General features: G+C 40.7%; 1 protein-coding gene across 2 annotated transcripts; it reads right to left on the reverse strand.

Moving 5' to 3' along the window:
- Positions 1 to 11,994: 11,994 nt before the first annotated feature.
- Positions 11,995 to 25,117, reverse strand: LOC143346159 (dnaJ homolog subfamily C member 9). 2 transcript variants are annotated; one of them, XM_076773971.1, is made up of 4 exons: positions 24,912 to 25,117; positions 24,478 to 24,792; positions 24,237 to 24,403; positions 11,995 to 12,467 (listed from the first exon to the last, which is right to left on the reverse strand). In XM_076773971.1, the coding sequence occupies exons 1-4, from the start codon at positions 25,003 to 25,005 to the stop codon at positions 12,219 to 12,221; spliced, it is 825 nt and encodes a 274-aa protein (XP_076630086.1). In that variant the 5' UTR covers positions 25,006 to 25,117; the 3' UTR covers positions 11,995 to 12,218. The 2 variants fall into 2 exon arrangements, with proteins under 2 accessions (XP_076630086.1, XP_076630085.1); XM_076773970.1 differs by lacking the exons at positions 24,237 to 24,403; positions 24,478 to 24,792; positions 24,912 to 25,117 and adding an exon at positions 21,576 to 23,619 and having other exon boundaries at positions 12,327 to 12,467.
- Positions 25,118 to 26,164: the final 1,047 nt, after the last annotated feature.

A 26,164-nucleotide genomic window follows, 5' to 3' on the forward strand; every position in this document is an offset into this window, starting at 1 on the left:
AAGGACGACGACCTGAGGCGTAAACACGCCCGGCGAGAAGAGCGAAGCTCGAAGCCCGATATCTTGGGAACTTTCCGAGCCGGCTAGACGAACCGATCCCGACGAGGAACCACTTCGCGTGTATATACCATGGGACTGACCGGCCCTGGGCCCCATCAGCGGCAGTCTAGCATCCTCCGAAGGGAGAAAGAGGAGCCAGCGAAGGGGCGACCGGCGCGAGCGAGACGAAAGAACACGCTCGAGAGGGAAAAAGATGCGTAAAGCGGAAAAGAGAGGGACAAAGAGTAGAAGCAGCAATTCGTGGCGGGCTGGAGAGCGAACCATCCATCACCGAGGGCTCAAAGCCGTATCTTCTGGTGACCGGTGCCCGCCGCGACCGGTGCTGGATGCCAAGCACGGCCAAATATTGTGAAAGGTCCAGAAAAGGCAGGAACGTGAAATAAATTTGCTCTGCCGACGGAGTATGGAACGAGAAGGATCGAGGTGCCGGGGAGAAAAGAGGGACAGCGACAAAGACGGTGCAGCGCGAGAGACGGAGCAAGGTAGAAGGATGATACTCTTCTGGGTAGCTCGAAAGGTTGCGCCTTGTACTTGTGCGTGTCGAAGTGGAGAGAGGAAGAAGGCTCTTTAACCACTGTCGGCTCTTTGAACCCTGCTCGCCTCACTCTTTCCTTTTTTTCCTCCTCCTTTCCTTGTTCCACCCGTCTTCCTCGCGCACGCACACGTACCAGCGGGAAACTGGCCGGCCTCAGGAACACGGAGCGGCGCGCCATTTACATTTTACACGCGAAAATACGCTTTACGGACAGCGGGCCCCAATCATCGCGCCCCCACCCGACAGTTTCGCGTCACACGCGCACGGTGTTTTCGCGATTGAGATAAATGCGCGATCGCGCCTCGACGATCGCCTCTGGCATACTGGGGATGCATCTGTTCGCAACCTACGGCGTTTCGGATCGGGACTACTCGATGAATTTTTCCCTATTCGAACAATTTAACCGTCCTCGTCCGTATATAAATAAAATTATGCTTCTCTCTGTGATCGTACAATCTTTTCACGATCTCGACACGAACGCCGTAATTTGTATGATTTCTAAATCGAATTACTTGTTTTAAAAATTTTTAAACGTCAGTTTGCTCGTTCCGGGTTTGGTATGGATAGCTACGGATAGCATTTTACTTTTGTTTATCTCGAAATATAACGGATGAGATCGTAATGTTCGTCGTAAATTACGTAAAAGTTACGTAAATTTCAACCAAAAGATAAACAGAATTTTTAACCAGGATCAACTGTTTTTTAAATACACTTTTTAAAAATTACTAAAACAGACCTTTCGGGATATTTAACGTTTGAAAGATCGTTCCAAGGTCATCGACGTTCTTTTGCATATTAACATTTGTTTCTCACAATGCAAACTTTTAGTTGGCATTAAAACAAGCTCAACGTTCTATGACACGATCTTATATAATTATATTGAAACAGAAATATTCGAATGCAATTTCTCGAATAGTCACAGCCTTGGATCCTAATCCAGTTGAGTTCCCTTTCGAGAAACGATGCTCCCACTTAGCCAAATTCTGTTACGAAACCTACGGTGTCCGCCGAACACGTTGACAGATCGGTGTCTTTGAAACTTTCAAGGATTTTCAGGGTACCTTGGCACAGGTTCAGCGGGATCGTTATCAGTTCCGTCGCGTTGGCAAAATTCTGGCCTCCTGGTACGATTTCTTCGAAGATGTACCGCGGATAAGGGACAACAAAGCGCGATCTTTCATCTTACGGAGTCGCAGTGTCCGTGATCTCTCTCCCCGTCGGCCTATCGATGCTTGTTAACGTAGCAGCACCTTGGCCGTTCTCTGGGCCCGTAATCTCCGCGAACGCTACGAATCCTTTCCCGTCGGTGGATTAATAATCCGTGGAGAACTCGAGGGGAAGCGAAAAAGCGAGACGACGCAGCGCCGAATCGGGCTAAGGAGAGACCGTAGGAGACAGAAAAGGACAACCGCGGATAAAAAGGAAAAAAATGAAACGACGGAGTCGTAGAGCGAGAGAGAGAGAGAGAGAGAGAGAAAGGCAAGAGAGGGAACGGGACGAGCGATGAAGAAAGAAAAGTGGAAGGGTACAGAGATCGTAGCTCGTAAGTTAGCACGTGGTCGAGTCAAGCCGTGCGAAGGAAACCGAGAAGCGGGAAAGGAGAGGTGAAACGGGTCGAGTGGGCTTACCACCTCATCTCCTTTCTTTGGCCACTGACGTAGATAAAATTCTATGTGGCCCTCGTGAACGTGACACCAGAGACTGTTTTCGTGACGAATAGTAATAATGGAGAGGCGTGGGCCCCTTTGAGGCGGCCGTCTGGCGTCTCGGTCCCCGATAAAAGTAGCCAGAGCCAAACGCCTTGCGTGAAGAAAGGTACACCCGACCGATTAACGATAAAATAGCTTCCATTTCCGACGAAGGGATGACACAGAAGATACAAAATCGCGTTATTGGCGACGGGAAAGCATAAGACGCGAGAATCGCGTACAAATTGCTCGGTCTTTCGGATTCCCAAGCGCAACCATTCCCCGTTTCATGTCCGTAACGAGGCAGTCGCCTAATTAGAATTCCATTTCGCGGTCCTGTCGGCGGCAATATCGCGCGATCTACACGATCCTTCGTTACTTACGCCACTGTCAGCACCTTCACCTTCTGCTGTTCGTCTTTGGGCCACCTCATCTTCGCGGCCCGGACAGAGGCAAGGAGACGGACCGTGTTGTGGCGATGCAGGGTGGAGGAAACTGCGCTCCGACCAGGAGAAAGGAGAGACGCTCAGCCTCCGGAGAGTGGACGCGTCGAGAAGACCAAAAAGCTGAGAAAAAAGGGGGAAAGGTAAGCAAGAATCACGGCGAATCTCGGGAAAACGCAGTGAAAATCGTTGGAAATGGAACCGGGAAACGGTAGACAAAAAACGGAATTAATGCCCTGAGAAAAAAAAGCCTGTAAGGAAGAAGGATGGAGAGAACGTACAGGCATGAGACGGTAGAAGAAAAGGACGGAGCGAGAGAAGAAAGGGAACAGAAGAGCAGTAAGGGAGAATAGGAAGAGCGAAGAAGCGAGCGTAAGACCACACAGGACGCGGCACGCGCGCGCTCTACCGGGTGGGCCAGCACACGTCGGCTTCGGGCGTCCTCGCGCCGAGTCGGGCCAGCTCGTGCGTCCTCGGTTGGGCCCGGTGGTCGAGTCCAGCCGAGGCCACACAGATCGCGCACGCGCGAACGCTTCCTGGGTGGCATTCGCCTGCCGGCCGGCAGGCTAAGCGTAAGGTATTTCTTCTCTTCGTTCCACCGTGGGCCGTACAACCTGTTAGTGTCGTACCATCCGCGCATTATGCCCCTCGTTCTCTCCTTGTCTTTCATGGCTACTCACGCTACCTGTCTCTTTCTCTGTCTTTCTCTCGCCCAAGCGAGTGGACCCTCGAGGCTCCTCCTGCCTCGGGTACCTCCGGCATCACGAGCTTCTAATAAGATTCCAATTTGTCAATTAGGGGGAGGACGGGATCCGGGCGCATCTTCTCTCTTCTCCTTCACCGCCACCTTCTCCCTGTCTTCCCTTTCGCTCCGCGTTAGCACCTGCCTCACATTAACGACGTGCAACTGCGACACTTGAGCGGCTGCCGTACGCGACGTAATCTCCGTGCGATCTTCCGACCGCGATTTAAACGAGTCCCGTTTTTTTCCGCGACGTTCGCGCGACGCTACAGCATTCCTTTCGTCGACGTTGCTTCTTTTTTCTTTTTCCAAGTCGAAACCATTTAACGTTTAAAGATTTCCGACCGACTCGGTCCCCACGTACGAAATTCTTACGCGCACACCACCGTAATGAGCCGCTGCGAACTGCATTCTTGTGACGCGAGCCACCCGCTGGGTAGCACGAGAGTGCGCTGGGAACCGAGAACGATTTCGGAGAAAATAATCGCCAGATTTCTCAGTAATCCGCCCCTCGTAATTCAAACCCCGATCCTCTGGGTCTTGGTAATCTCGCCGCGTTCGTGGATTTTCACGATACCCCGAACGGGACTCGTGACGCGCCTCGAACTTTGAACTCCATCAAGACCCCAGAGAGACAACTGCCGCGAACCGATCGGGGAACACTGTCACTGCTGTACCAGTTCTTCTCTCGTGATTTTCGAACCGTTCACCTGCCGGTATATACGCGAAAACTGGCGAGTCCTTCGAGAGGTTAGAAACCCGAAGGATTCTCAAAGTGCTCGAACGCAGCCGAGGCATTTGTCCCGGCAGGAGCGTACCCGAGGGCCCGGGCGCCTGTTGTATCGGCTCCTACGTATGTTCGGTGACGCGGGCAGCGTCTCCTCCCCCCCTGCCCCCGCGGGGAGACTATAAAATTTCATTTCTGCCGGGCGAATGTCTTCGAATTAGCAATAAAGCAGCGATTCTCTTCCCCTCGCAACGGACAACGAGGCCACGCCGCGGCGTTGGCTCCTTCTCGTTTTTTGTTTACTCACCAGCGAACTGGTTTTGCGGTATACATGCTCCGTTCCCCTCCCCTCCCCGCGCCCTCTGCGTCCCTTCGTCTTCGTTTTCACCGTCCTCATCCTCGTCCTCCCGCTGTCTCGCGGAGGAGGGACGAGAGTACAGCTATTTCGGGGTACGCAAATACGCGGAGCGTGTGTGCGAGGGGTGCACGCGGAGCACCCGCGGCGAAAACCCACCAGACTGTCATCGGCAAAAATCATCTCGCGTCGGGTTACGAGGATTTTTGCCGGCCACGTAGGTGCCGTGGTGCCACGACGGTGGAAAATGAATTACGATCGTACGAATTCGCGTCGAACCACGGCGCGAAGCGGGAATAGGACTTCTTCCAGGACGTAACGCGACGGAACAGCTTTAAAGCCTACGCACTGGCACGTGTGCACTACTGCGATTGTTGCTGCACACGCCACTCGACTGTACGGACGTGACTCGCGTCACGCGCGTCTTGAACCATTCTTACGACCGAGTATAAAATTTCTGTTAATTGGTAATGTGCGACGACCGATCATTTTATATTATGCACCGTTCGTTTTTACATTCTTCGTCGACGCTTTATCCGATGTAAGTTGACGCGGTAGCGAGATAACACCGATAAACCGGTAGCTAATATCTAAACACGGTTGACACAATGGACGCGACTTACGATAGATCTCTAGCATACTTATAATGAAATGACACGGCCAGACTTGGCAACTTTGCTTCTTCAAAATCTAGCTTGGTCTCTTCCCTGCTCGTCTCTTCTGAAAGTACCTCTGGGGATCTTATTAAACTTGTCGAGCTATAAGTTCGTAAGATATTAACAAAGGGGAAAATCTCTCTGCTTGTTGCAACGTCTCCTGGTCATTTCTCTATCCTCCTAATGCACGAAGGTACGCGTAATGCACCGATGTCTGTTCCTATACGCGTAGTTGCACATCCGCATGCACATTATACACATTATATACTATGTGATCTAGGTCCGTGCGCGCAGAGACAAAGGAATGCTTCCTCCCTCCATCCTCCGGCGTCCTTCCACCTACCGATCCACCTCGGTACCCCGTCCGAAGGGGGTACAAGGAGCTACGAAGGACGGCGCGAGGCAAGGCAAGGGAGACACGGCAGAAGAGGAAGAGGGCATGGGAGGAGAAGAGGCACGCGGGAAGAAAGAAGAATAAGAAGAGCGAACCGGAGGAGGAATAGGCCATTCCACTTATACGCTGCTCGGATTCAATTAACTCTCCACCTTCTTCCCTCCTTCTTCTTCTCATCTCGCGAACCGGCGTGCCTCTCTGCCCCCTGCCTTATACAGGGTGTTCCTCCCGACGTGCGTGTGCACCGCTGTTAACCGCGCCGAAAATTTTCATCGCGCGATCACAGACACACCTTTGTCCTCGGTGAAGTGTCCCGCTGGCGCTACGATCGGTTTCCTGCGCTCGGGATCCGACGGGGTGTTATGGATGCTCCGTCGGGGAAGCCTGTTACGCCCGATGAACATTCTTTTGCCACGCAGGATTAATAGTTTAGACTTTAAAAGCCGCTGAATCTTACTCTCGAGTCGTTTTTATGGGTTACTAACCCTCGAAACTTCTGAATTACAAACTCTACGTAGCACGGATTTACCGAGCTTAGCGATACTCGCAATCTGCTAAGAGTGATCCCTCCGAGGAGATTCTAGTATCCTTGTGGTTTAATGTAAGGATTTCAAAGTTGTTAGTACACTAGGGTAATCACTGAAATTTGAGCAATTGTCTATTGAATCCTTCCATATTGTTTCTAGAACTCGTAGAGTCGTCGACGTGATTAACTAAATCTATCAAATTCGGGCGATCCTATGAACGAGAGTAAGGATCGAGGACTCGGAGTATGGTAGTGCGCCGTTAGCGATCAGAGAAATGGATATACTTGGCCGGTGAATCGGTGTTGAATTTCTGAGAGCCGTTTAATTGGACGTTATCCTTTTGCGGAACCAAGTGCGTGTACGGTGTTCCCGATACCGGGCGCACGCTGAGCGATTATTGTGTTATAACTGCGTGCATTCGGACGCTTGCTCTGACTTACGATGGTAATAATCATAATGAGACATTTTATTGCCATCATATACCATCCGACTACGACGACGACAAGCCATTGTCGTTGGCGCTGTCGTTGCGCGGCAAGCAACCGAGCGAAAGATAAGGAGATTATCGCTCGAAAAGTCCTGGTAGCTTACGCTGCCACGGGAACGCTTTAAGTACCCAATTAGTACACGGTCGTTCGAATTACAACGAGTTCGTACAATTATATTTCTTCCTTTCCACGTTTAATTTTATTAATTATTCCCTATCGAAGGGCGTAACGTCCCTAACGTCCAGAGACGAGTCAGCTTTTGTTATTCGCGATGATCCAAAACCTCGTGGGCTTAACATCATCCTCTCCTCGTGTGTTCGTTGGGCTTGAAATCACTTGTCCCTAGCTTCGTGAAGATTCGCCCTAAGGGCTGATTCACAGAGCATCTCGTGAGATTCCGTTCGAGTAAATTCTTCGCGATAATTCACGCGATCGTTATCGGTTTTGGTCGCCGAAGGAGACCGTTTCTCTATTTTTCAGCAGACATTCTTCCATCCAGAACCGTGTTTCAACAAGTTTCTCCCCAGCGTACGGAGTCGACAGGATCGGTCTATCTGTTTATCGCGATCGCCACCTATCGATTCTGTTGCAGGGATTCGTGTTACACGGGCCCCGATGCATTACCGTGGTGCTTTATCGAGTAAGAATAATGCAGTAGCCGACGCCGCGAGCATAAACAAAAGAAGACGACGCACGCAAAAGCTCGATACGCGTACGCGATATCATTTGTTGCCGTTTGTGTATCGAATACACTCGTGCGCGTCGACGCGTTTGGAAACAATGCTATATCAAATTTCCTTTACACGGCGTTTCCACTCGTCGCTCGACGAAATCCTATTGCCCTGGCCAGCGGTCGGATAAGGAGTCGATGCCACGGACGGCGTAGCCAGATTTCGTTCGGGGTCCCCTCCGCGAAAAGGATCGAGCGTTCATGATCGAACTTTCACCCGGAGGACCGTCCACGCGGATTCATAAATTCGTGGACTGTCGGCAGCACCTGAGCCAGAAGTCTTCGCGGTCTTGTCGCGCGTTGGGAGATGAGAACGGTGCCTTAAGGCTCGCAACCTCTCCTTGAGACGAGATCTCTCTCCTCTCTCTCTCTTTGGTTTCCCACGAGAACCACCGCCGCCGCCGCCTTCTGGAATGTCGCTCTCCCCTTCTCCTTCTGTTCTGCTCCTTCACCATCTCCTCCTCCGCCTTCTCCGATACGACCCGCCACCTCCTCTCGCGTTGCTCCACCGTTCCTCCTCGGGCTCTCGATCTTCTCTCTTCTTCCGTCCCGTAGCTGCAACCCCGTCTTTCAAGCTCTGTCCTTCTCCTCCCTCTTTCGCCGTCTCTCCCTCTCGATTCCCTCCCGAGATTTAACGGGGTGCATCGTGGTACACGCTATATCTGCCGATGCGACTCGTGATTAGGAGTGCATATGGGAAAAGGAGGACCTGCGAAGGCTCGGGGTTTAAAATATTGGCGCGCTGATCCCTCTGCTAAGCATTGTTGCTCTTCCTGCGCATCTTTTTAAGCAGATCTTTCGGGGCCCGGGCCTGGGAATTGCCCCGGCCAAATATCGGCAATCTCGTTGCGTATGCTCGTTTACGTTCGACGTTACGGACGTAGCTCCGTTGTTCAACGCGCGGACCACCAACCCCTGGGACCCAAATTTGGGCTGAACGTTTAAATGAATTTTTATGTATATGTTTTTCTGAATAACTAAAATCCTCAGGGTTCGAGAACTTTCTTGGTATTTTATTCCTACACCTCCATTCGGCTATCTTTATTTACAGAAGTGTATTTAATATAATTGGAAAGATATGTTTTTCCATTATTTATAATTTTAAATCAATCGTCATATGATACATTTTGGAACACTCTTCAACGTGCAATCGTTGCACTGTATAATCTTTGTGTTTTAATCTTTGTGGAATAATTATTTGCATAAAATATTTTTATATTACAAAATGGTTGCACACGCACTGGGCAAACGATTTTATTTGGCATTATTATATCCAAATGTACCAGAAGAATACATGTAGAGTTTGTTTAATTAAAAAGGCAACATTAAACGATGACAAATGATGAAGATGTACACTTGGTGGCTACAAATTGAGTTGTTTGCTCCGCGAGTAAAATAGACTTCGACGAAAGAGTCAGTTAAAGTGACGGGGGGAAAAAATGTTATAATTGTACCGATAGCCTCTAATGCGCGACTTCACTAAATGTCAGGGCCGATGTTAGATTTCATTTATTCCTCCATTCCTCTCCGCCACGTCAGATTTATTGATCCATAAACAAGAAACTACGCGCGAATCACAAGAGAGTTAAACGTTGAGTGAGACACGCACAATGGTTTACGACCGTGAATTCTTTATAGCTCGCTGATTACATCACTTTACATGACAAAAACTCCTTAGTCGAACCTGACATAATTTTGTCACTGTTTTGTGATTGACGAACGTTGATGTCTCGTGCCGCTACTGTGCATTTATCGTACACCGTGAAAGTAATATATCTTTTAACAGGTTCTATGACCAACACCATCAACTGCAACGAGCGATCGTGATATATTTGATGTCCCAATAACCGTAAAACAACCGAGAATTGTGTAATTCTTCATGCAAAAACAGTTTTTGTATAGTCTTATGTAGTTCTTTTTTGTTCCTTTTTTTAAGTTATGTAAAAAAATTATTAATCGATAACTTAAAATTCTATTAAATTTTACTAAATCTCAATAAACCTTGTTTCATAAACTTTAATGATGACACTTTTTCTATCAAAAGTTTTAAAATATCTGTTTCGCAAGAAAAGTTAAAAAGAAAGGTGTAAATAGAACCAAAATAAAAAAAAAACACATATCAATTTTTTTATCTTTAAAATATATACTAACCCCGTATTGTCTCACGACCTCGTCTTGCGTCTTTCCACATAACTGCACCAGAAACTGCTGAAACAAATAAATAAATAATTATTGAAACAGCTGTCCGTTAACAAAACGAAGAACAAAGATGATGTTACAAAAATTAAGCGATTTAAAACAATTTCACGCGATCGGTCGCTAGAATGCAATCACTTGAACCATTCTTACGCTTTCATCCGGAACCTCCAATTCTGCATGGCTCCAAAAGTATTAAATTCGTCTTTGATTAACTTCCCCGCGAATTAGTAATGGTACTAATGGAAATAATGTTTTATTTTCTGCTCGGTCGAGCGTTCCCTGCAGGATGTTTTGCGCGCGCGGGCATTCCTGTTTCGCTTCGTAATTCCATTTAGATCGAATCGACGACAGTGAAACAATCGACTGCCCAGCGAATTACTCGCCTTTTGTAAGTATAACGTCCAGGCTGGATCTAATTACCGTTTAGCCGGCGGTAGGGAAATATTGTTCCAAGCTGCGCTGTAAATGCCCCATTGTGTTTCAACTCTTTCTCGAACATGAGCCCTGCCTCCTGTAACAGGTATTATTAATAATGATGGTGGTTTACGTTCTGCTACCCATGTTTACGCCGACCAATCGTAATAAGATGGATTCGTTCGTACGATTGTGCGATACTGCGCCGTCGATCACTCGCGCAACGGACGCTGCGTTCAAAATTCGCGCTTAAACGAAACGTTGCGATTACGTTCGCGACATTACAAAACAAATTCTTACGTAAAAATTTGAATAAACACTCAATCGTTAATACGATATTTCATAATCAAATAATATTAATTTTCGTGGACTGATACTTTAGATTTCTAATTTCGTTTTAGTTTATGTTTCTTTTAAAAGTGATTCGCATTGGTTTCACGTTTCGTAACATGTAGTTTTCAGAATTAAAGTTTTTATATGGTTTTCTACATTTTGAAATGTTTATTGCATATCATTTTATGTTCAACCTTAAAAGGGGCGAGAAAATATATAGTCTAGCGCCCTCTCTTTTCTATCGTGAGTTTTCTTCTTTTCTCATTCTCATGCTCACCTTTTCCTTCTTGTATATCGAGTGTATGGTGAGTGGTAAAACGACTAATGACATAACACATGTGCTAACAATGTTAACGGGATTGATGGAAGCATAATTATAATTTCAATATTGATTGCTTACATATTAACGTGTAGCTTTATAGCATCTAATATCTTTTTGGTTTGATCATAGTCTGTATCTTGGCACAATTATTGCAATTTGTCATGCGAATCGACGGTTGTGTAAACAAATTTCATTGTCCATGCATTTTTAAATGGACGAATGAGAATCACTGAAAATGTTTTACCATGGTATTACAGGAATCTTACTTCAAACTGTAGGTAAGACAGAAATGTCTTGGAAATATTATCACTATATGGTAAAAAAGAACTTCTATATATCGATTGTTGAATAGAAAACCGTTAATTTAAAATAAAATTGATAAGTTATTAAGAAATGTCGGGTACCAGATTGTTCGTAACAAAATATGAAAACAAATATAGAATAAACACTTTTCAAATATTCTTAGAATTTTTAAGTATTCTTCACCAAAATACGCGTTATTTGCTTTTTGAAACATTAAAATCGTCCAATCCGTTCAGGAGTTATGATGTTTTAAACAAACACATGAAATTTCAGGGTAACATTTCTGGCCATACATTATATTTTCGGTAATGAATTTTTTTCTCGAAAGTACATAGGATTTCGAGGGTGTGTCTGTTCACCAAAAGTGATTGTAATTGACCCCCGCAACTGAAAATAATTTTTTTTGAACGATTTGAAATTTTTTTTTTTCGCCGAAAAATTTGGACACTTATCCGAATTTTTTTCTCGAATGTGCGTAGGATTTCAAGGGTATGTCTATTCACCAAAAATGATTGCAATTGACTCCTACAGCCAAAAATAATTTTTTTAGAACGATTTGAAATTTTTTAATTTTGTCGTAAAATTTGTCCACCTACTCCCTATCGATTTTTCTTAAAAATTTGTTTCTGAGTTTTAATAAATTTGTTTGACACTCTACGGAAATGTTTTTTAATACTTTTTTGTAGGTATTCAATCACCACGGAATTTTCACTCCAGTATGGCAGTCAAATTGGACCACGAAAGTCCATAAGGTGTAAGGTCTACTCGTATATCTCGACTGTAATATTACGCCCACTAATTATCATTTATTTTTAACTTTTAAAAATTGTCTCAAAGGAAAAAATGAATAATAATAGAGATGACGTCAAAAAAGAAGTCAGCTTTTTTGCGTCACAAGCGGTGTTCTTTTGTACACCGAATAAAAAAAGGACCTGTAAGATGAGAAGAAGGTATAGGTAATAAAGGTTAGTGCATCATCGTTCAAAATACTAAAGCGTGTTCCATTTCCATTGTATCAAAATTCCTCAAAAATAAAATCGAACTTTCGGACTTACCTGACAATAACTTTGAAAGTCTGTGTATTCAAGATTTATATTTGAACATTAAGTAGTTATGTAGTTACAAATAAATTTCACTATCGATGTATTTAATTGAATTTACAAAACTTAAATATGATCGTTTTCTCATAAAAATAATAATTATACACAATGATACGCATGTTATGGTAAGTAATAATTAAGTTACAAAAATTGCAATGATATTCCGATGTGGAGGGACATTTCTGTATAAATGTGCGCTATTCTATGCCTTCTTTTTTGTTTTTTTTGTAGTTTTTGAGGTTCTTGCGGGCGTGGATTTCTTCTTCGTTGCTTTCTCCGCCTTCTTTGCGTATTTGTCGATCAAGGAGTCGAAGAATTTATCGGACTGACTTGCTCGAGCCTCGTTGCGACTTTGAATCACTAGTGCTAAATTGTTGGCAGCTGCGTTTTCCTCGTTTTCGATTTTTAGCATTTTTTCTAAACGTTCAGCTTCTTGTGCTTCTTTAGCCCACTGCAAAAGAAAACATTACTCGGTTAGCTAATTTACCATAAACTCATCCTTTGTAGGAACGTCTTTAGGGGCAAACTAGTTTACTTAAAAAATTTTAACTGATACCGATCCGTGATACATAGTTGTCAATATTGTGATGACACTTCCTGTTCTATCGTTGAAGAATTTATTTATAAGTATTGAAGTGTAAAAAAAAAAAAAAACGTTAACTGATAGTAAGAAAAATCCAACAAAAACTTGTTCTTTCCATGACGTTTTGACTATAATTTCTTGTCCTGATCAAGCACATGAAACCTTAAACACAACATTATCAAAAAGTAACAGAGTTTTTAACCAATATATAAAAATATAAAAAGATGAAGTAAGAGACAAAATTTTCAATTTTTTATATATAAATGACTTACTTACTTATGTATATTTATCCACGATTCAGTGGTTACTTTGATATTATAATAATTAAAATACCTTAAAAACTAAACGTGCAAGTTATGTAATGAATTTTACACATTAATTTATGTACACTTTTAAATGTTTGCCAATAGACGGCAGAAGAGTGTCTTTTGTACTAATTTCTTATGATCCAAGAACGGTAATCATAGTTCTACGTCGAAACGCAATGATAATCGTACGACGACAAGTTTTGCAGTAGAAAATAATGATCGTTCAAACAATGGTATCAAGAATACTTGTACAAACTATTACGTGAAAAATCATTGCGTCTATGATTGCTATTATTGTAATTGTAAATTGTAGAAACTCGTGCAGACTGTTTTCCATCCGATAAGCTAACACCACACTTGACCTACATGAAGAAGGAATTCGATCATTAGCCAGCAGATAATATGAAGAGATCGATAAATCAGAGGGTGAACGGCTGTGCAGCTCGCAGGCGCCCTTATTAATGTAATTAATTACCACTACCACATTCGTGACACACGTAACTCTATTTTCGATCTTAGCCATACGCCGATCCTCCAGATTATCATCAGAGACTCCTAACTCGCAACTCGTCGGTTAAGAGGAGTTAATTTTAACGAGGGCTCGCAGATTCCATAGACGTTCGACAACGCCCTATGTTCGTTCGACGGTTTTTTTAACGTATTGTTTAAAGTAACAAAGGCAACGTGCCAACCATATAATTTTGCGATCTATAATGAAACACGATAAACGCTCGACTCCACGATTCAATGGATTCCCGCGCCTGTTTCTATTTCCATGCCCGTCAAAATCGAGACACGAACGTCAAATACGCGTATGCTAGAGGCGAGCAACAATTTGTTCGAGTAATTTACAATATTACAATAAAAATGTGGGTAACTTGTAAAGCATACAAAGTATCACCGTTTTTAATCCTAAGATAGATTTTTTGTTAATTCATGCCCGGTTTAGTTTAAAATTTTGGTTCTCACTGAATAATAATAGTTCGTATCAAACAAGGTATTCGAGAATTATAGGTATACGATTAACTGGATAGTGAAGTAAGAACAGACCCAGAAATAGTGCTTTCATAAAAAAAAATAATATAGCTGCGTGGATTCTAAGTATGTACAAAAATATTAAAATTTATGAAAGTTATAAGTTCTTGTTTAAATGCGTTTTTTTTTAAACTGGCCTGGTCTCCCTGGTCTCCCTACTTCCTGCTGTAACTACACCCTTTCTAATGAAGATACTTTAGCCCCTTAAGATTAGCGGATTGGCTGGAACGCTAATCGTAGAAGTCAGTGGAGCACCTTTTGCAGAAGAGCCATTAAACAAGAAGTTATAACTCCCACAATTTTTAATATTTTTTTATGAAAAAAATACTGTACATACTTATAAGTTGAATAAATATATCTACAAAATCTCAGTACAAAACAGCCTACATACCATTAAAAAAAAAATCACAAAAGAGGTCGAAACAATAACAGTCTAGACAACAATACCCCCTTAATATTTTACATGTTCGAATTTTAATAGAGGATTTCATGATTTGTAGAACATTTTTCCTTAAAAACTCACGATTATAGATCGTATTTTTAGATCAAGGACTAAACTGCATTCACTCACGCGTGTCCAACGAAATATCGTCTCGCGAGCATAGTTCGGCACGAGATGCCATGCGTTCGTTTAACAAGATAAATTGCTTTGCATGTTTGTTTGAAAATACTAATGATGTCAACACAACGAGAATAAATTTTCCTCCGATCGAGCGTTCTTGAAATCGCGCTTAAGTTTCGAAGCCGTTGAATTGCAACAGGATGAACGAGTCACAGTCGAACGAAAGGTATCGATCCTTTGACTTCGAAAAAGCTGTTTCGCTCGATCGAACGTGATTCTAATAATCGGGTGCATTCAGAATTTCGTTGAAGCGTTGTGCAACGGGCCTAACATTAGGATGCCTCTTAGACGTACTTGCCAGAAATTATAAATAACGGAATTTCCTCAGCGCCGGATTATGGAGTAGGTCACTAGGAATAGGGAACATCATCGGCAAACGTGAACTGCGAAATCTCTTTTACGCGAAGGATGACCAAATCGTAAACATTTCCACGAACTTTTCGGGAGCATCCGTTTCTCGCGCGAAATATTTCGTACTAGCAATAAAATATACTGAAATAATCTTCTATGCGTTTTACTAAAAATCTATTGTTTTCTTTACCGCGCAATCTTGACGATTGCTAATTCGTTATTTTACGTTTAGATATATTCTTATTCTTTTTTAGGGAAAATATAGTCGAGCTTCGTTATAACGAGCGGGGGAGGAACGACAAAATTTCCTCGTAGCAATCGCTGGTTTGATCGCGATTCATAGTTTAAAGAGCTTTGATCTATACGGTCCAAATGTCAAGCACCGACGGAACTATTATTAACCCTTCAGCGCGAAGACATTTGAATACCCTGCCTATGCTGGTGATTTTCAAGGCGAGAGAGTAATATTAGGAATCGATTGTTGACGGATATGCGATGTGTCATCTGTAAGCTGTTTCTTTAATTCATGAGTCACGAGATGACAATCATTATTCGCTGTATTAGTTTTCGAGTCACGAGGGCAAAACTAAGAGTCTGCACGACACGAGTTTCACATCGTCTCAAGAGTTGGGCAATGATTGGCTATTTTATTAATACTTTTGTAATCGATTGATAAACGTAACCAGAATAACCCAAAGTATTGAATTTCGGTAGAAATAAGTTCATTTATATTTATTTTAAATTTATTAACAAAATATAAAACATAAAATTACTTGTAATTACTTCAGCTGACATTGACGTTTAATTTCTAAATAGAAGTATCATCCATCTTATTAAATTTAGGTTTGTACAATTGTTTTTATAATTGTGTCGGCACTTTGTACTTATAAAATTTATTGATTCTACTTGTAAAGTAATTTCAACTTGCGAAAAGTAATAAAAGATAGTAAGTTTGATCTGGACGCCAAGTAATAAACTTTTCCCGCACGTGGATTGATCAATAAGTGAGTTATCCACCGGCGACAACTTCCGTTCGAAATAAAATACGTAGTTGCCACTTGGTAGCCGTATAAATGCAAAATTATTATTGACGTATCGTTAGTGTCAACTGAATTGCATCAGTCAGTCGCATATTATGGTGTACATATTAAACACGGAGTATCGTATAATAAATACTTCCAAGTTTAAGATACGCGCGGTTACAAGATTCTAGTGGGCAGTAAATCATTTCCAGCATGCAATTCATAGAGAATTGAGGTCCGCATATCGTTAAAATTCTCCGAGTCGTCGAAAACAAATAAACACAAAGGGGGAATAAATAAAGTTGCCTAATAATTAAAAAGTACTCCATACTAGACAACATACTTTTACCATCGCCATAAATCAAGAAAAATTGATTTTAACTATTTAAATTAATACGAATGATATACACTGAATCGAATCATTTTTAGATGCACGTTATTATTATACTAAAAGGTTTAAAAATTGCACGTTACACTCACAAAGGAAAGAAAGAAAAGAATTTGAACTTTCACTTCAACCTACTTTTGCAAGACTTGGTTACTACATAAAAATATTAGATGCTTATTATATTTCTAATTTTAGAAAGATAAATAACTAAACTGACATATTTCGTTATGCAAACTCTGTCATAATTATGTTCAGGGCGCTGACTCCATAAACAGAGCAATTTATGTGCTTGATAATTTGAATCTAGTCCACCAAATATACACAGTGTTTATTTACAGGTGGGCAACAGTTTAGGGCTAAAATATGATACAAATAAAATCTTTGTTTTTCATTACTATCTTGGCCTACAAAACAACCTCCTAAGTTATTTCCCATATACATTTCAGCAGTGTGTTCTACAAGTAAAACTAAGACTAAAACATTATATAATAAAAAAATCCATAAATGCTTTGTTAAGAGGTTATAACAAAAATATGAAATGTGATGTAAATGCTGTTGAATATACCTATGTTTACATTTCAAAGTGACACTCGCCTTTGTTGAGACACTTTTGGCATCTACGTACTACTGAATTTATTGTTGACTTCATATTGTATACGAAATGAATATCTTACGCGATTTGAGAATACTTTTGACATTTTGAACACTTTAATTCGTTCACAAGACACAATGAGACTAAAATTACGTAAAAATACTTGCTTGTTTGTTGTTGTCAAACTTATTTACTTCTTTCGAAAAATTAATGTGATTGATATGTAATAGTATGCACGGTATGCTAGTATTCGTAGTACAACCGTGAACAAATAAGTTGAAAATTTGTCGAATACGCATGCGACATACGTATGATTTGTCTGGCGCGTCTGTCCATTACTCCCTGTTTCTACTTGTGCTGAAGTCCAAGTAATACTTTATCCGATAGAGTATATCGCATTCTCGAAAACAAAGCCACAAATGAAACGAATTTTATTCTTTATTTTCGATTTGCTTCTTTCGTGTAGAATCACCCCCTTCTTGACACACGTATTAAATACAATTAATTTTGCAAAAAGTGTTATAATAAAATAAGTGTCATTTGAATTGAAACATTTGATGTAAATTAATAAAGATAAGTTCATTCTTTTGCTTGTAAAATTTTAAATAATAAATATAAGAAATGTATAATTCTTCAGATTCGGAGAGCAAGACATAAAAAAACATAAGAGAATAAAATAAGAATTTATTTTATTTTATAAATTAAAAGTATCATCCATTTCGTGTATTTATTATTTAATATTGAATGTAGTCACCGATCAGCTACCAAGTACCAAATAATTATTCGGCAATCCTGATCAAATCAGGGTGAGAAACCTACGTTAAAAATAAAAACTGACACATTCTTGCACAACATTTATTAACGGGACTTGAAAAGCTGTTGCCAAAAATATTTCTCTGTTTCTAAGAGAATTATGATACATTTGGGTCAAGTACGATACTTCCAATATTTTTAATATATTTATGTCAACGATTCGACATTGTACACATCATTACGACGATTTCAAAAGAAACTATCAACATATAAACTGCATATTTCTGTCATCTGCACCACGGATATTTCATTGACAAAGATTGATATTCTTAGTCTATATCAACGTTTCCCAGACTGTGCTTCGTGGAAAATCACAATTAATAATAAAAATAAAATAAAATAAAATAAATTTGCTTACTACTATAAATTACACTACTTTGATTATTTATGTTTCCAAAATTATTTATCTATTGCATTTAATATTTTGCACATACATAGCAACAGGAATCTATAACGAACCGTCTTGTACAAGTTGATGCAAAAACTCTGTAATCATAATCGTAAATCGTTAGATTACACTTTGTTCCATTATAGGCAAATGACCTAAAATTTCGAATAACGAATAAGGGATGGAATTTATTCCTCTTTCGACGAATAAGAATAAAAGTTTCAATTACAGAATGAAATATTTCACAATGTTTAAAAATGTTACTGTTCGATCGTTCGTTTTGTTGGTAATCTATTATTAGAGCAAGATTTTGCTCATGTCTGACTATAAATCTCTCCTTGCGAATCTAATTCCGTGATATTTATCTTTCGTTTCTAACTCCTCGTCCCCCTTATAACGTTACGTGCTTTGTATTCTATAACACGGGCTATTTACGAACCAGAGTCGTGCCAAAATATCTGCGTGCAAATGGTATGCACACACGTGCATACGCGCGTAAGATCGACGGATCGATGTGCTTCCGCAACCTTGAATTACTTTGTCACCCGCTGACCAGACTCAGCGACACATCTGGCGGCGAGCCTGACGCTCCGGAAATCATCCGAATCACGAAATAATTGAAACGGTCCATTGGGTTCGAGGCAATTGTTGCGCAACGAATTCCCTTCGTACCGTGTCATCGCCGTGGAATTTTGCGCGAATTAAGCTTCGAGGCGATACTCCATTATGGTACACTATTAACAACCAACAGTCGCTTCGTATCTGTTTATCGTTTATATTTTTTTAGGTTAAGTTCAACACCAAGATGGCCGTCACTCGTATTTAGAAAAGGAATTGTTTTCCACCACCCCATATACGTTTAACGACCGAACAAGAATTATTGCATCTTGGTTGGAATTCCTCGACCAGATTTTTACTTATTTCGTCAATGGAATAATTTTCTCGATGGGAAAATCGTTCAGAAACACCGAAAAAATAAACGTGCACGCAATCTGGATTTTCGTTAATAAATAAGGCGATGAGTTTTATTGTAAAGAAATATTTAAATTACTCGAAGGATGGTCGAGAAACATACAACAAAATGGCGCGTTATCAACGATCGATTAAGTTCTACATAAAATTGGCACCATTTAATATTCTTGTAATTATTCGAGCAACAAGTTCTTTTGTGATTGAAGAATATTGCCGCATCCTCGACTATAAGTACATTCTTATCGAACTGTACAAATATCTTTAGGTAAGAAAATACAGCAGTAAAAGATTCGTTTACTCTGTGCGCTACTATCGTATAAAGTTTAATTTTTATTACAAAATGTGGGAGTTATAATAAAAAAAGGTGTAAATGTGTGTCACGCCGTGGCCCCAAACCTAGAACGAACTTAAATCGGTGCGCTTCGAGACTCTCGCGAGGTCGTTCGAATTCCTGTCCGCTATTTACAGTTGGTACGAGCGTCTGATGAAAATGGTACACCTGTTGCCGGGGCGGGAACACGAAAAGCCCCGCGAACTTGACATCGAACAATTTCGATGCGCGCGCATTCGTACGTTTCTGCTCGGTTTAGCTGACAAAACGCAGTATCGCAGAAACCAGGGTATCTTGATCAGATGCGCTGGTCAAGGTCGTTACATAACACCCATTAGATTGGACGACATTAGTAATTATTTCATTACCACGCCGGATACTTCGCGGCCCTCGTTGCTTGTTACTTTCAATTGATATTCAGCATCGCGCTATCGCATAAATCGTATTCGGCGCTCCTCTAATTCGCAAACAACGTTGCACAACGTTCTGCCGCGTTTTTATCAACGATCTCGCGAATTTATGGACTTGGTTAATTAATTACTGGTTCGAACCGACGAGGGTTGCAACCCTGAACGCGCGCGCCTTCTGGGCGGAACCGAACTTCGAATGTATTTAGCGAGCGAACTGTTTTTAGAAAAATAAATCGCCTCGAACGTTTATGTCCACTTAACCAATGGAGTGACTATAGTTCATGCCTCACCCTCTTCTTAACCCTTAACACTATGATTCGACACCTCGATGGTCGCACGTTTCGCGGAAAGATTGCAATTTTACGTGGAAAATTTTTAATTCGTGCAATTAAGGAATTATTCTACTCCAGAAACCTCCAAACCTTAATAAAAAATTGGTTTTGTTTTATTTCCTTATCAAATACCCTTTCATTTGCTTATTTCGTTTGACTACAACAGTTATGCTCAAATTACTAGATGTATTTCTATTAAACTAATAACAGAATATATTATAACTATCATGGCAGGTCCGCTAAAAATTTTTCTCGAAAGTAAATTTTTAGAAACACTACTGTTGATGTTCGATCGCCATAATGGTGTGAGTGTGTGGTGTGAGTATCTGAACTATCAGTCATGTGGCTGAGGTTCAAATCCTGTCTAACAGCAGTTTAATTTGTACCCTCTTTTTACTTGATTTTACAGTTGTGAATTTAATATTCACGCTGTTGCTCATGACATATATATTTATTTATATCCCTGTGCTATTATTATGTACACTACGACTACCAACAGTTACAAGTAATTCTTATAAATCTATAAGTATTCTTAATTAATTATCAAACTGTTATTGACAAGAACAATTTATTATACAGTGTATTTTATCGACAAAACGACAATAAAATGAAGTTTTCATAAGACTGACCCATGTGATTGCTTGGAAGAAGACTGCGTAATTACCGCTACATCGTTACGGTAAAACGATCTTTGGAATGCAATTAAATTAGTCTCACTAGTTGATATGCATTCTTCATATACTGCACCTTACTCTATATTAATCTGTTGCGTGTTCATATTTAAACGTGCGACTAAAAACTTCATCTCGAATAACGCACGTTCGTAAATCTTCACACAATTTTAGCTATAAAACAATTTTTTCTTTTTCTTTGTTTAATTCGTAATTATTCTCTACACCAAATATATTCTTACAGCTGTTAAATTAATATAGAGATATGTGTTTAAATTATTCACATCTTCCTACATTAAACTGTAAGGCACCCCTAGTTTAGAAATCACAGCTCTATATGATTATAAGTTAGACTTAACAACAGCGTAGCTGTCATTATTATTATACTGCTAGAAATTAAACTAATATATTTATTCAAATTAAATTTTCCTATCTTTCTTCGTATTTATAAAATTCATTGTGAATGTAATTACAAATGTCTGTCAGCTGAAACATTCGAACCCCAAACTTTTCGGATGTTATTATAGTTCAGACACTCACACCGGACGTTTCAAGACTATCGTGATAGTTAAAAATCATCTGAACATTAGGCAAAGCACACATAAATGTCTAAAACAATTTTTTAAATAAATACTTTGACCAACAAATATCCCAAAATTATACTCTACGTTTTACGTTCAGTCCCATACGGAAAACGCTGACCCGGGTCATGACCTCTTATAGGTCGGTACATATACGTACATTGTGGATATTGCAGGCTCTGTGGTATCTGGATAACCAATACTGGATGAAGATTGGTTTGCGATCAAAGGGAAGACGATGAAACCAGCTGCACTTCAATCACCCACTCGGATTACCGCGATCAATCGTTTGAATAAGCGTCAGTCAACGTTTCATTAGCACCGCGATTCGTGTTACAACGTTAAACGTAAATGCCCGTGCAGATTCGCGCTAACGAGGTGATTTCGTCGATGAAGGATTATTATCGTTAACGTGAACTTAAACAAAAATTTTTAGCTAAAATCCCTCCACAAAGACATGTTCCAGGAAAACCAGGAGAACCGAGGCGACCAGCACGACGAACGACCGTTCCAACGACGAGGATAGATTCTTATTCGGACAATAAGGTAACGGTTTGTCGGTGGTCGTCTCAATTGGCGGGACTCTCGTTGCGGCTACTCCTTGGTTAGGTGTACTGTTCTCTAAAGACATCGAGCGATCCTGAGGAGTTGGCCAAACCGATTGATTAATTTCTGGCGATGTTGGCGACATAGGTCGAACGTTGACCGTAAACGCTGGGGCGACCGTTGGCGGGGACCTATACTCTGGGGGTCTGTAGTCGGGCCAGGCGGTGTGATCGATATTAGATTCCACTAAAGGTGGCGTTTCGTGACGATCTTCCGGGCCAGGTGCCAATGGGGGCAGGTTTGTAGCTTCGCTCGGATAATACGGTTGCATGAAACGTCTGTCCTCGTTTTCACGGGGCGGATAAAGCGGGAATTCGGACGTGGCGCTGGTGGATTCTGGGAATCTGGGCCAAGGTTTCCGGGTTGGTTCCAAGTTGTCGTACTGTCTCGCGTCAGGTGGCGAATCCGTTGTTGTATCGACAGGTGGAACAACTCTTTGGGGAACGTAGACACTGTTCGGGTCGTACGGTGGTCTCATCGTTGTACGCTGCTGAACGTCTTCGTAGGAGGTCGTCGTTGGTTTTTGCATGGTTCTCCAATCCGGAGTTACGGTTCTCCAATCCGGACGATAGACGACTTCTTCGGTAGTGTGGAACCTCGGCGGTGGGTAAGATGGTGTCGATTCCATGGAGGGACGCGGTGTCCGTGGCGTGGGATGCAGTCTTTCTCGATACGTGGGTAATGGCGTTGTTGGAGTCGAAGTGACATCCTCGTACTCGATACTGTATTCGATCGGGGCTTCCACCCTGATCAAGTCGTCGGGTATTTTATTCCATTCAGGGTCCCTTTCGAAGAGCACCCCGCGGCTCTCTAGGTAGGTGCTCACAGCATTGGGACACTTGAACTCTGTGTTTTCGGTGAGGAACATTCTCTTCAGATACTTTATATGCGACATAGCCTTGATATTCAAGCATTCCAGACGGTTACCAGAGAGTCTCAGCTCTATGAGGCTGGGCAATATTTTGAACACGCCGTCTTCAATGGTGTGTATTTGATTGTAATTCAAGTCCAAGTACGTTAAATAATCCAAGCCCCTGAACCAAGATTCCTTGACAGTGGTCAAGTGATTGTTCTCCAAACTCAATTGCTGGAGATTCGAGAGATGTCGAAAAGCGTCCGGCTCGATATCCGTTACCCCGCAATGGGACAAACCAAGGACCCAGAGTTCGGGGCCAAACCTTGAGAACGTGTCTCTAGTTATCTGAGAAATTGGCATGTCTGTAATGAGAATCTTTCCAACCGATTGCGGAAGGTTGTTCAGATCGGAGAGCTGACCACCTACGCACGAGTACTCTACCATATCGTTGTTCTCCACATATCTGCACTCGCCTTGCACTCTACCGACACTGGCACACAAAAGAGTCAATAGCAACAGTCCGGCAATGGCACCCATTTTAATCATCGGATCGTTCAATTATTATTAAAATTTCTTTATTACAATATTATCGTGGCATGCACGTATCATTATTGTACGCACATCCTCCAACTAACTCAATGGTTTACGGTCATTGTGGTAGGGATTTTAGCCGAAAATTACAGTGTGTCTAGCAGTGGGCTAGACCCGGTCTAATTGTTCTGTAGACTGAACCCGCTCTTGCGTTCCCTCTTTACTTATTTACTAGCATTCCCCCTCCTCTGCTCCTCGTACTATAAGTCCGCCTCCTACTACTACTACTTCCAATCATGAGGCAGTACTATCTATTGATAAAAATAGAGAAGCCTGAGCGTAGCGCACAGCATGCTTGCTCATCAGATCTTTGAAGCGATATGTAGCAGATGCAAGGGTAGGGGAGAAATCACTATCGAATTTACGAGTGCATCGCCGTCTGTGCACTTTCGATACTTTTCTTATATTCAATGTTGTAAAATTAGGGGAAACGTACGATAAAAACATTCAATGTTGAGTATACTAAATAATCCCATAAGTGATGTTTTTTGACGCTGATTTTTAGTGCGAGAAATTATTCGAATTATTTCGAATGACACTAGTTTTATTAAAAATTTTAAAAATATTAATAATCATTGTAAACGATCATTGTAAACAATCATTGTAAATTCGAAATGCTGGTCACCAGTAATGCATTGAATTAAAAATTTGTAATGCAAACAGTTACACAAATTCAAGAAAACTGTAGTATTTGAGTTAGGATTTGCAAACAATACGAAACAATTTTCTAAATAATAGTTTTATTATGACTCTAGGACTATCACTTACCTTACGCTTCCTACGTTGCTTCTTCTTATCATTTTCTTGGGTAAAGGCAGTGTATTCCGGTACTTCACCCTTGTCTATGAGATTTTGAATAATATTATGTAACCTTGGTTCATCATCACAGTTAGTAAATGGAACAGATTCCAAAATGTAGTCCATATCTCCTTCGCCTGCAAAAGTCATTAAACTCTATGTATCTGCTCTGTTTGCTGAATAATTATTATAAAAAAATTAATTTACTTACTATCCATGTAAGCACGTTTCAAATCTTTAATTTCTGTTTCGGATCCTTTGTAATTCTTTTCATAATTATTAATGTCCTCTACTGTTATTTTCTTGAATAATGTTTTCCAATAATCAGCCCAATTTCTCATCATAACCTCTTCACTTTCTTCGTCATATTGACCAGATTGATCATAAATCTTGCGCTTCTCATTATCACTGAGAATTGAATGAATTCGTCCAAGGACTTTGAATTTTTCTGTTGCTTCTGTTTTGATGTCTTCTTCAACACGATCCGGATGAACAAGTAGAGATAGTTGGTGGTATGCCTTTTTCACTAATAACATAAAAGGTATTGTAAGAGTACTGTACAACAGTTATTGCAATTATCAGATACAATACATTAAAATTAAATCCAGTAAAAGTAACTCGTACATACAGGTTATGAACGCCTACCTTGTTTATCGTTTGCAGTTCTTGAAATTTTTAAAACTTCATAAAAATCGCGTGCACCAAAGTACTGTTCACAGAGATCTAACAAACTTGCCATAGTTCTGAATTTTTTTTTTTATTTTTTATGAAATACTGATAAGTTTTGTTTCGGAATAGCTGAAATGACAAGCACAGAACGTATGTTTGGCGCTTATTTTCATCTAGGTTCCATTTAACTTGAGATGGATAGAGCGCGACATCTACAATCTCTCTAACGTGTAAGAAGTGTCTGCAATATCAATATTCAATAACTTTTTGAAGTTTAATAAATAGCACAGACGAAATATGTAAGTAGATCAATAAGTATCCAATGTATTTTTTCGGCTTATTTCTTTGGAGCTCTAGAGCCCCATTATCATTTCCGTGTCAACATTACCAACAGGTTATAGAAAGAGATCATAGCGCTTATTATGATAGCAAACGAAATTATGGAAATTCTTTTGTTTTTTAATAGAATAAAAGCTGTACGGATTAATGGAAATGAGATTAATCTATAACGTTATCGACTATAAGAATTAAAATTAAATGTGCCGAGAGTTCCAAGTATTGATCGCTTTGGATCTAATGAAGAAGCTGTATTTATACTAAACTAGGCGAGGAACATCGCAGCCATTAGCTCATATTATTTGTTATCTAATTAATAACTATATTATAAAGTTAATTACTTGCCTGCAAAATAGTATTAAATATATGAAACGTAATTTATTAATACATCGAGGTCCACTATTGCTTCTACGAAAAGTATCTCGAACCGTAACGTGTTAATATATTTTGAAATTGTATTCCGTGTATCTATACGGCACTACTTAAATAACAGTAGATTTATAGAGTCCGTTAATGAACGGTTCCGTATTCCTGACAAGCCTAATTTGTATGTGCAAATCGGTTGAGCTTTCTAAACGTCTATCTCCTCAGGCGCACGATTTCTTTCTCTTCTTGCTTCTTCTTAACGGCGACGCGACGTCCTACTTTTTTTCTTTTATAGAATCATCGAAACGCTTCTTTATTGTTCGAATTGCTGGGTCTTTGCTTGTCAACGTCTTATTAGTTTAATATTTTATGTAATATATTTTCTTATGTAGTAAATAATAAATGAATAAATATAATTACGATACATGCATTCAATAATACGCTATTTCTTTTATACGAAGATATTGAATGATAAAGGCTTTTATTAAATATTTTTGAATTCTATGTTCCATGATAAGTTTAAAAGA

This window comes from Colletes latitarsis, chromosome 10 (genome assembly GCF_051014445.1).
Source record: "Colletes latitarsis isolate SP2378_abdomen chromosome 10, iyColLati1, whole genome shotgun sequence".
Lineage (NCBI taxonomy): Eukaryota > Metazoa > Arthropoda > Insecta > Hymenoptera > Colletidae > Colletes > Colletes latitarsis.